The sequence below is a fragment of the Sarcophilus harrisii genome, chromosome 2 (genome assembly GCF_902635505.1).
Source record: "Sarcophilus harrisii chromosome 2, mSarHar1.11, whole genome shotgun sequence".
Taxonomy (NCBI): Eukaryota; Metazoa; Chordata; class Mammalia; order Dasyuromorphia; family Dasyuridae; genus Sarcophilus; species Sarcophilus harrisii.
Window position 1 is genome coordinate 129090960 of NC_045427.1, and position 12286 is coordinate 129103245.

General features: G+C 38.1%; 1 protein-coding gene across 2 annotated transcripts in view; it reads right to left on the reverse strand.

Annotated features, from left to right (window-relative positions):
* The window catches only part of PLAT (plasminogen activator, tissue type), a 39537-nt gene that overhangs the window by 755 nt on the left and 26496 nt on the right, over positions 1-12286 (reverse strand). For both annotated transcript variants that reach the window (XM_003758031.4, XM_031950773.1), the window contains 6 exons: positions 12084-12169; positions 10241-10439; positions 6122-6258; positions 5576-5722; positions 4022-4188; positions 1-213 (listed from right to left, as the gene is read on the reverse strand). The exon at positions 1-213 is cut by the window's left edge and continues 755 nt beyond it. In XM_003758031.4, the coding sequence (XP_003758079.3) occupies positions 55-213; positions 4022-4188; positions 5576-5722; positions 6122-6258; positions 10241-10439; positions 12084-12169 (895 nt within the window). In that variant the 3' untranslated portion in view covers positions 1-54. The remainder of the gene's footprint in view (positions 214-4021; positions 4189-5575; positions 5723-6121; positions 6259-10240; positions 10440-12083; positions 12170-12286) is intronic.

The window sequence follows — 12286 nt, forward strand, 5'->3', positions numbered from 1 at the left end:
AGAGGGAAGTAGATGGGAGACCAAAGATGATGAGGATGATTGGTTTTTTGCTGTTCAGAGCCTCCTCTTGTCCTCGATCCACTTGAGGTAATTGATAACCTTGGTGTATACACCTGGAACGTCCTTCTCTCCGCATCCTATGCCCCAGCTGACAATCCCAATCAGATGCATGCGGTCATTCTTCATGCACACAAGCGGACCCCCAGAATCACCCTGTAACGGAAGGACAAATTCATCAATCACCTGGGCCACCCGGCTGAGTCCTGCCACCATGTCTGGAGATTGCAAATAGAGATAACTGCCTTTGGTTTTTTTTGCAGTTTAATTTACTGAAAAACTACTCTCTATCTTTTATAAAGTCCTGAAGCTATTAAGTGTCTGAAGCTGAATTTGAACTCTGGACATCCTGATTTGAGCCCCAGTGCTTCATCCACTGAACCACTTAGCTTTCCCCTGTCAAAAGAAGTGTCTTGGGTTGGGTAAGGCCACCCGAGCCTTTGTCATCAAGGTTATGCTTAGATCTTTTTATTTTTATTTATTTCTTTTTAATTAAAGCTTTTTATTTACAAAACATAAGCATGGGTATGCTGAAAAAAGTGGGAGTTAAGTTGGGTGAGGTGAGGAGGGAGAACATTCTGGACTTGGAGGGCAGATGTGATGAGTTACAGATGTAGGAGACAGAGTAACTGTCGTGGGAGGAACAGCAAGAAAGCCAGTGGCTGAATTGCATAGTGCATGGAGAGAAATACAATGTAAGAACTCTGGAAAGGTAGGAAGGAGCCAAAGTGTAAGCCCCCAGCCAGAAGCAGGGAGCAGATGGATCTCTGATCACCCCCATTATTTAAGAAATAATTGCAAATTCTAATAGACTTGGTTTGGACAGTGCCATTTGCATCCAGAGAGAGAACTATGGAGACTGAATGAGGATATGAGCAGAATAGTTCCATTTTTTTGTTGTTGTTGTATTGCTTGTTTCCTTGTTTTTTCCTAATTTTATTCACTTTTGATCTGATTTTTCTTGCACAGCATGCCGAATATGTTTAGAAGAATTGCATGTGTGTAACTTATTTTGGATTGATTGCTGTCTTGGGGAGGGGGCAGGGGGAAAGGAGGGAGAAAAAATTAGAACACAAGATTTTGCAAAGATGAATGTTGAAAACTTTTTTTTGCATGTATGTAGGAAAATAAAATACTATTTAAAAAAGAAATAATTGCAAGAAACCATCTCTGAAAACCTTTCAAAGAAAAGAAAAATGCCTCTTCCACTGTGACCTTGGGAACATCATCTAACTTCATTAGAGTCTTAATTTCCTCATCTATAAAACGAAGTAGTTGGATTAGACGGCCTAAATTGCTTTATGTGCTATTAAGTAGTGTAATTGGGATTTAAACCCAGGTATTTTGTCTCCTACATCTAGGACTTGCTCTGCTGGGAAGCCATCAAAGTGAAATGGGAAGAGCCTCAGATTTGGAGTCAGGGGAACTAAGTTTTAATTCCTTGCTCTGTTTGTGTGACTTTGGAAGGAAAGAAAGAAGTAAATAAACGTTTAAAATGTATCTGTTATGTGTTAAGTGCTTTACAAATATTATCTCATCTGATCTTCATAACAATCTTAGGAGGGCAGGTGCTTTTATTACCTTCATTTAATAGTTGAGCAAACTGAGGCAAATAGAGGTTAAATGATCACATATATAGTGTCTTAGGCTGGATTTGAATTCCTTAGTATTCTATCCACCACACCCCTTAGCTGCCGTTAGTTGCCTGGGGCAATTAAAGTCATCTCTGTCAGCCTCAGTTTCCTCATCTGTAAACTGAAAGGATTGGACTAGAAAACTTTTATATATCCCATGATCCTATCATCCAAAGTTAGAAGAGATCTTTATTTCACCAGTGAAGAAACAGACCTAGAAAAGAGGGTAATGGGCCATGGTCTCATGGGTAGTAAATAACAGAATTGGAGGCAAGTGCAGAACTCTTTCCCCATGGAGTACATAATTAGCACTTTCTGCACCTGCTGGCAGGACCCAGCTTTCCAGCTGAATCATTCTGCTGACCTGCCTGCTTTGTGCCCAGCCCAAGTGACTACAGAATCTAAGTCCTCTATCACGCAGAGGAGTGGCAGCCCACAGAACTCCTTGACAATTTGCCTTTTTAGAGTTTCAATTAGTTGGCTATATAGTTTTGCTGCTATTGTTCCTAAATGGATTGTTTCTCTAGGATATAAAATCTCCCATATCCTATTTCCCAGTCTTCTAACTTCCTTGCAATTCTATGAAAAATTTTATATTTCCTCTGCTGATCGGCAGGACAGCTCTCAATATAGTTAACACATAATCAGTCAACAAGCACCTATTTAGGTGCCTACTGTACCCATTTTTGTATTTATAAAAATGAAATATTCCTTTTTATTCTACCAAGTAAAACAACATGTAAGAGAGATTTACATGGTTTGGTACATAGTGTTAATCCTGGAGCTAGAAAGACCTGAGTTCAAATATGACTTTGGATATTTATTAGCTATGTGATTCTAGGCAAGTCTGTCTACCTCTGTTTCATTCCATTAATAACATCACCTACATTTCAGAATTACTGCACAGATCAAATAAGATAATATTTGTGAAATACTTATTAATAGTACCTGGCACACCATAGGCATTTAATAAATGCTAGTTTCAATAGTAAGGGCTAGGATTTATATAGCAACACAATGGTGCAGTGGGAATCTGGAAGGTCTGAGTTGGAATCTGGCATCAGACTCATAGTAGCTGTATGACCCGAAACTAAGTCATTTAACTTCTGTATACCTCAGTTTCCTCATTTGTAAAATGAGCATGAAAATGTAGCACCTAGCAAGGGTTGTTGTGAAGATCAAATGAGACAATATTTATAAAGTGCTTTGCAAATGTTAAAGTGCTATGCAAGTACCATTATTATTTTAATAAGTTTTAATTGATGTCTTCTATTTTTTACATTATCATAGAAGCAGTTTACATATGTTATCTTATTTAATCCTCACAACAAGCCTATTATTATCCCCATTTTTCAGATGGAGAATCTGAGAATACCCCTATTAAGGGAAAGTTTTCCATGAGAACCGGCACCTGAGTTAAGTTTTGAAGGAGGCCGAAGGAAGAAGTTCATGCATAAATGTTTTCATTCTCTTTCCTTGCACCAATTTCAGTCATGTCTAAATCCTTGTGACCCCAATTGGGGGTTGTTTGCCATTTCCTTCTCCAGCTCATTTTAGAGATAAGGAAACTGAGGTACACAAAGTGGCTTTGCTCAGCATCACACAATTGGTGAGTATCTGAAGCTGGATTTGAACCCAGGGTTTTCTGACTCCAAACCTAACACTGTATCTATGGTACTACCTAAAGAGTGTTTCCTGCTCTTTCTTAGAAGAGATTCCCATTCCCAGAATGTGTAGAAATCAACTTCCAGATACATAAGAGCTAGAAGAAACCCTAGAGTTCATTTAGGCCAATCCTCCCATTTTACAGATGAGGAAACTGAGTCCCAGAGAGATGAAATGACAAATAATAAATATGACCATAGCTGACAAATATATAACGCTTCTTTTGTCCCAAGCCCTGTGCTAAGCACTGTACAATTATCTTCTCATTTGATTCTCTCAAGTAAATAACCACAAGGACCTGCGATGGAACCATTGCAAACTGAGCCCTCACCCAAGGCTCTCAGACTCCCGAGTTCAGCCAGCTTTCTCCTGGACCACACTGCCTGTATTGGTGTTTCATTTGTCATTACAACATTCAGTTCACTGAATGGGCTTGCAGGAAATCCAGCACCAGGTGGAGTTTCCTTCCCAGAAACTAAGGAAATTTCTAACAATTTATTTCACTTAAGACTCTTTGGTCTTTTTCCACCACTGGTCTCAAGGGCCCTTCTCTAACACCCCTGAAGTTTACATTGGCTTCTTGAGATTAAATGCATTTCTTCTGTTCTGAGTAGTTTTTCTTGGCTACAACCTCCTCATGTGAGTGACGGGAAAAACCTACTTACCTGGCAAGCATCATGTAGGTTTACTTCTGTCCCCCCACTTCTCGTGTCGCCGGCACAGAGCATGTTCTCTGTGATCGTTTTATTAAACATGTGGAGCGATGTGCAGCGGCTGGAAGGGTATAGACGAACGTGGGCCTCCTTTAGTTTCTCAGAGTAGTAAGGGGAAGCTGCAAGAAAGAGAAAGAATTTCATGCTTCCTCCTACAACCTTAGTTCCTTCCTATAGAAAAGAAATGGGACTGATTCTTGATCCCTGTCATCTGTAGAGCACTAGACATCTCACGTAATTACTCTTTTTAAAAACTGTGCATTAAAAAAAAATCAGTTAACTATAAAATTTTTTTAAAATGTGCATTATTAGTATAAACATTTCATTAAATAAATACAAATGAAAGAAATGCAAAAAAGAAGATTTTAAATATTTTGTAGGTGTTTAGTCTGTCTGACTCTGATCCTGTGGTTCTTACCACCCATGGAGTTTTCTTGGCAAAGATATTGGAGTGATTGGCCATATCCTTTCTCGGTGGACTAAGACCAGTAAGTATCTGAGTCTGAATTTGAATTCAGGTCTTCCTGACTTCAGACCTAGTGCTTTTAGTTGCCACTAAGTTGCCATTTAGCTGCCTCTTGTAAATATGTACAGATTGGTTTTTAAAAGGGAATGTTAAATTTATCAAAGTAGTAACAAAATTGCCCTGTTTGTGTTTCTTTCTGAATGTATCTATTTTCTTCTGTGTATTTTTTAATGTTTTATTCATGCTTTTTTGTGTATCTCTAACTTACTCACTGACCTTGAGTCCTATGCCCAATAGAAGCCTTTCCTTGTAACACATTAGTCAAGAAAACATATCATCACATTCACTGTTTCTGAAAATATGTCTCACCTTGTACTTCTATTCCAGAGCTTCTTAAACTGTCTACCATGACCCCATAAGGGGGTAACTGAATATGGGGGTCACAAATATTTTGGCAAATAGCAAAAGGTTTCAAATATTCTGCCAAGATTTAATTCTTTATGTAAAAATAAACAAGTACATTCACCTCATTAGTATGAAAATTTGCTTTTGTCTTTAATAAATGGCAAAATTATATGTATACCAAAGAATTGTTTTAAAAATAAATTTTTTATAGTTTATTATCAGTAAATATTTGATTTATATGTCTATTTTACATACTTATATATCCGGGGTTGCATAAAAGTTTCTCAGGAGAAAAAAAGTCACAAGTGGAAAAAGTTTAAAAAGCCCTGGACTAGTCTATCCGTTCTTGGCCAAGAGGTGAGAAGCATGCTAAAAATTACTCCTCAAAAAGCGCTTCCATATTTATTCTCTCTTCTGATCTGCAAAAAGATTCTATGAGTTAGGCAAGCACATTGCAATTGTACAAAGGTAAGAGTAAAGAAACAGAGCTGATACTGTGACTAAAGTCACAGGGAGAGAGTGGATGGAAACTAGAGCTCTCTGTCTTCTGGGAGCACTGTTCTATAGCATCTCTTGGCGTTCTGCAGAGTTGTCATGGTTAGAAACTCCCTGTGACCAGTGAGAATTGCACTTACTCTCCTCATGTTTGCCATAGCCAGAGAGCTCACATTCTGTCCAGTCAGGCATTTTCAGGCCTGCATCAGGAAGGCAGACTGTCCGAACGTAGCTGGTTTCCTGGGCACATTGTAGTGAGTCAGATTTAGGTCTTAGCTGCAAGAGCGCTGAGAAGAGAGACAAGGAAGGGAATGCTAAATCCTGTGTGCAAATGCTCCCTCCTCCCCACTCTATACATAGCTGAGTATGTGCATTCACACACACACACACACACACACACACACTCATACACACACTCACACTCACACACATACACACACTCACACACACACTCATACACACACACACACATACACACTCACTCACACATACACACATACACACACTCACACACACACACATACACACACATACTCACTCTCACACACACACACACACACACTCACACACATACACATACACATCTCCAGAAGAGTACTATAAAGGGTGAGGAGCTACAGATTATGGGCATATATGTATTGACAAGGGCCATATTTCAGAAGGGATAAATTTAGGGAAGGTCTTACCAATATCATTGTCAAAAGTCTCTAAAACAAAATTTTCATGGATAATGTATTTTTCCACTTCAAACTCTTGTTCATTTTCTTCTTTCTTCTCCCGGTAGGTCCTGCCTAGAATCACCTTGAGTTCATGAGCTTTCAAACTGTTGAAAAAAAAGGTTTCAGTCCTTAAATGACTATTGTCATAAAAACTTCTTACATGACCACATGAACAGGAAAGTGGGTTGAAATTGAATCCAAAAATATTAAGTATCTACTATGCATATTGGGGCAGCTAAGTGGGGCCCAGAGTCAGGAAAACTCATCTTTCTGAGTTCAAATCCAACCTCACACACACATTTGCTGTGTGACCCTGGCAAGTCACTCCACCCTGTTTGCCTCAGTTTCCTCATCTGTGAAATGAACTGGAGGAGGAATGGCAAACCACTCCAGTATCTTTGCCAAGAAAATCCCAAATAGGGTCACAAGAAGTGGATGTGACTGAAATGATTGACCAATGCTACATGTATTTGGTGCTAGAGTTTTAAAAGTCTAAAGAAAAAAATGAAAGTCTTAATTCCTCAAGAATCTTAAATTCTACTAGATGAAATGCAAATATTTAAATGCAAAGTATATTTAAAGATAAAAAGTAACAGGATAAATTCAAGAGAGAAATATAAAACAATTTCATAATTAAGTAATCAGGAAAAAACTCATGTAGAAGGTTGTACTTGAGCTGTCCTTTGAAAAAAATTAGTTTTATAAGACTGAGGGAAGAAGGTCTTACATTTCATACATGAAGGACCATTTGTGCTAAGATAAGATGGCAGAGAAAATAAATACTTGTTTTTTCCTTTTGCAAATTATAAATTTTTTCTTGCAAACTGTTTCTTCCTTCACAACATAACTAATATAGAAATAGGTTTTACATGATTGCATATATATAACCTACATCAAATTGCTTACCATCATAGAGAGGGGGGAGAGATGGCAGGGAGGGAGAAAATTTATAACTAAAAATTTTTAATAAAATGAATGCTAAAATACATTGATCTAAGACAATTCCAATAGACTTGAGAAAGAAAATGCCATCTTCATCCAGAAAGAGAGCACTCTGAAGCCTGAATGAAGGTCAAAGCATACAATTTTTGTTTGTTGGTTTGTCTGCTTTTTCTTTCGCATGATTTTTTCCCCTTTTGTTCTAATTTTTCTTTTACAATATGACTAATATGGAAATATGTTTAAAAGTATTTTACATGTACAACCTATATCAGGCTGTTTACTGTCTTGGGAAAGGGAGAGGTAAGGGAGAGAGGGAGAAAAAAATAGGAATTCCAAATCTTATAAACATGAATGCTGAATACTATCATTACATGTAATTGGAAAATTAAAATACTATTGAATAAAGAAAATATCTTTTCCTCCAATGGAAAAATATAAAATAAATGCCAAAATATTGTCTTTACATGTAATTGAAAAAACACTATTTTAAAATATGATTGGCAAATATTTAGCAAAATAAATTTAAAATAATGTCAAAAAAGAAAAGAAAAGATTGTTGACTTGACATGGAATCTTGTATACAAAGAAGAGCAACCAGGACAATTTGGAACAGAAAATGTGCAAAAAAGAGCAACAGGAAATAAGATTGGAAAGGCGAGTGGAAGTCAGATTGGTTGTGAAGGTATTTAAATGCCAGATTGAGGTGTTAGTATTTTATCCAATGAGTAATAAGGAACTATTGAAGATTTTTTAAATAGGGAATGACATTGAGCAGGAGTTAGGTTGAAGGTATATTGGAAAAAGGAGTCTCTGAAAGCAGAAGGACCAATTAGTAGACTAGTTAGTATTAACAAAGGCCTGACAAGGATGGAGGCTATGGGAATGGAAAGAAGGAGACAGTTGTAAGGGTTGTAGAAAGAGAAATGAATACTTGAATATGAAGTTTGAGAGAGAGAAGAATAAGATGATTCCAAAGTCGTGAACCTTGGTAACTTGAAGGATAGTGGTACCATCATCAGAAACAGAGAAAATTGGAGGGATGAGTTTGTGAGGGAAAATGAATTGTATTTTGGACATATTAAGGTTGATATATATGCCTAGGGGTCATCCAATGGAGAAAGGTGCATGGAACAGGCAGTTGGTAATATATGGGATGGAGTTCAGAAAGGAGTTAAGCTTCATATAGCACTGGGAAGGGACAAGAAGATCTCATGGTAGCCTAGGAACCTTGAAATGTTCAATACTTATGATGAAACATGTCCAGTAAGATGGAAGCTTTCTTAGAGAGTTGGTCCCTTTAAAGAACATCAGACCTCAAACCCAGTAAGAGCCCTTGTATGCTTACTTTATTCCTTAACACCACAATACAGATCCTTTCTTGGCTCAAAAATCTATTCATATCATCACCAGATTGTAATGCAATGAGAATGTCCCATGATGTGGGAATGGTTCAAGAAAAAATGGTCCAAGAAGAAAAAGGAAAAAACCCTATAACTTATGTCAGTCTACTTAACCCCAGTGCCATTTTTATCTTCACTTTTAGTCTTAAATTTCATGATGAAGTCAAGGAAGAAGAGTCAATATGTAGCAGCCCAAGAGCTCTATCCTTTTAACTTCTTTTACTTAAAATTTTGAAAAAAAGATTTATTGCTTGATGCCTTTTGTTTTATACATCATGATGATTTCCAGCCATACCTCCTACACACACATACACACATACCCACACTCTCTCACACACATACATACACTGAACCCTCCTTTTTAATAATAATAAATTTTAAAAGTTAAGCAAAAATGGCCAACAAAGCAACTATTATCTGTTAGGCAATATCCTGTACCTATGATCTCAACTCTTCTAAGAGCAGAAAAGTGTTTTATCACCTAATCTCCAGAATCAAGATTAGTCATTGCAAAAATAATCATTTAATGACTTCTTAGGCTTATTTATATGTCTTAGTTGCTTTCAGAGATTGTGCATTTGAACAATTCGGTTTCTGCACCTATAAAATGAAGTTCTTTCCAGTTCTCAATCCTATGCTTATATGAGCCACTTTTCAATCTCTGAATGCCAATCTGTCTCTGAAAACCATGTGCAGAGAAAGGACTCAGCTATTAACTCCCAAGAATAATAAAAATTATAATGAATAAAAATTGAAGCAATGGAAGTCCACTCTCAGTACCTGCATGACTGGAATGAACTCCCTATTATACTACTATCACTCATCATTCTTTGTTTTCTTCCATTGCCTTTAAAAAAGAATCTAGAAAAAGGGAAAAAAAGCCATTTTACTAATATAAATAGACTGAGATTGGACAACCTCCAAGGAATAACAAAAAATTGCCCAAAGGTCTGTCATCTTGAGCAGTTTCACAAGATTAGACCCAACTTCATTCTCCAACTCTGGAGCTTCCTCCACCTCCACTAGTATTCAAGTTTGTTTAATGACTCCGGAGATCATAAATTGACACTGATAACTGTGGTAACTGGAAATTTCCCAACCTCCCCAAAACCAGTCATAATCTGGGACTGTTCCAAACTAGGAAGTGGAATAAATTGTCTGGCTCTGTATTCCCAGGGCTGACCCAGAATTAGACCATCTTCAGATATTGCAGAGGGTGGAGTCATAGAAAAGACACAGAGAGGTGACTTAGAGTCAAGAAGACTTAAATGGCACAATGCTTAGAGCACCCATCCTGGAGTCAAGATGACCTGAGTTCAGATCCGTTCTCAGACATTTAACACTTACTAGGTGTGTGACCCTGGGCAAGTCACTTGATCCCAATTGTCTTGCAGGAAAAAAAAGAAGAAGAAGAAGAAGACCTGGGGTCATGTTCCACTTATGACATATGACTATGTTTCTGGGCAAGCCATTTAATTTCTTGGCACTCTAGACAATTTCCTAAGAACATAAATTAGGGAATAATTTTCCATCTGAAATGGTGGAGGGAGTTTTCTCACCAGGAATTCCCTGCACATCAATGAAATCATAGATCCCAACCAAGAAAAGCAAATTAAGAGTGGCCACAGAGAAATTGTCCTTCCATGGATGAGTATTCCCCAAACTGTCAGATTTCCTTTAAGAGTTTTCTCTGATTTCAGTGTCTGGAGGAGAAGAATAACTTGTAAGTTTTCCTCATTCTTACCTCTCCTCAAAGCAGTGGGCTGCAGAGAGAACCCAGCAGGAGTCAATCAGTATTCCTCCACACAGAAAACGTGTTGTCCCAGGGGATCTCCGGTTCATGGCCAGAATGGCAGCTTGCCAAGGATGAGAGGTGATGTCAGCAAAGAGGCCTCCTTTAATTCGAAACTGGCTTTCTTTATACTGCCGCAGGCCACAATTAGCTGGAGGAAAAGTACAAAGAAAAAGGAGGAGATCAGACCTTGCAGAGGTCTGCAAGGGTTCTTGGGAACCCATTTGGTTTCCCAATTTTAGTATTCTGAACTCTGGCAAAATAGATAGTTTCTATAAGCCCACAAAATGATGAAGAAGTCTATAGGAAATATGTTATTCACCTAGCATACAATGCCCTCTCCTCTCTCTTCTGTTCTTTTCTTTTTTCTCACTCTTCTCCAAATTCTATCCATCTTATCCAGCACCTCTTCCACAACTGCCTCAGATCATAGCAATCTCTCCCCTGCCTTCAAGGAGCTTACATTCTACTGGGGAGAGAAACTGGGATAAATCAGGAAAAGTCTTCTGAAAGAATTGGTACTTGAGTCAAGGTTTGAAGGGAATTAGAGGTTGCAAGAGGAAAAGTCCTTTGTAATATGGCTCCAATTTACCTTTCAAGGCTTCTTGTACCCTACTCTCCTTCATGGGTCCTCCATTCCAGATGGACTGGCATACTTACTATTCCCTGAATACCATATCCCATCTCCTTGCCTCCATGCCTTTATATAAGCTATCTCCCATGCCTCTTAAGCACTATCCTCCCTTCTGCTTCTTAGAATCCCTGGTTTCCTTCTGAAGTCACCTAATTTTCCCAGTTGTTAGTGCTCTTCCACCAGAAATTACTCACTCTTGTCTCTCTACCTTATCTCTGTCTCTGCTTATCTATGTCTGCTTGCCCCTCTTGTCTCTCTGTCTCTCTCTATACTCCATATATATATATATATATATATACATATACACATATACATATATACATACACACACATATATACATATATGTATGTATACAGTATGAATATATACATATATACATGCATTCATTTGTATGTGTATATATGTATATGTATATATATCATATATATATATGTATATGTGTATACATATTTGTATTCAATTTTATATACCCATGTTGTTTCCCCCCAATAGAGCACAAGCTTCTTGAGGGCAGGGACCATTTCCTTTATGTTTTTGTATCCCCTAGTATTAGCATAGGGTCCATCATATAGTTAGGTCTTAATTAACAATTGTTGAATGAATAAGTAAAGACTATTCTGGCACAAAAGACAGCTTGTGAAGAATTGTGGAGGAAGAAGATGGAGGGTTGTATTTGGAGAACAGCAAACAAGTCAATTTGGTTGGAATACTGAGCATTCAAGGGACAATCTGGAAAGATGGCAACCATGATTTTCCTCTTTATTCTCTTTTCACCTACCCACTCTTGCTGACCTAGATCTTCTGCACAAGCTGAAGCATGTGATTAAAAACTGAAAGGAGAGATTTTGTGAGGGGGGAATGGGAGGGAGGATTCAGAGTATTCATGGTGGGGAGGGTTAGATCCACTTGACATCTTTCCTCAGACTGCCAGCTGGAGACCAGTGATTCCTCCCACCTACCTCACTCAATGGGCAATGGAAACCTGCATCAACAATCATTAATTGTCAGGTTAAGGAACAAACATGACAAAATGACTTTTGAGCTCCTGCCAAGTTCCTGACCCACTGGAGGAGTGGCTACTATAATCACAGATTAACTAGAAGGGAAGAGAAAGAGCTAGAGAAAGCAACAAAAGAGGATGCCAAAAGTCTGCCTCTTACAGCATTTGGGTATGTCGCAGTATTCCCATGTCAACTGACGACCCTCTAGCACATGGCACCAGGGTTTGATGTCATTGTCAGGATTCCTGAAAGCAAAGAGATTGAAGCATTTTACTTACCCAGATTTTCTCAATTAGCAAATCACAGGGGACTTGACCTCTCCAGTGATGTTAAACTTAAGTAAATATGGATCCCTAGTAGCC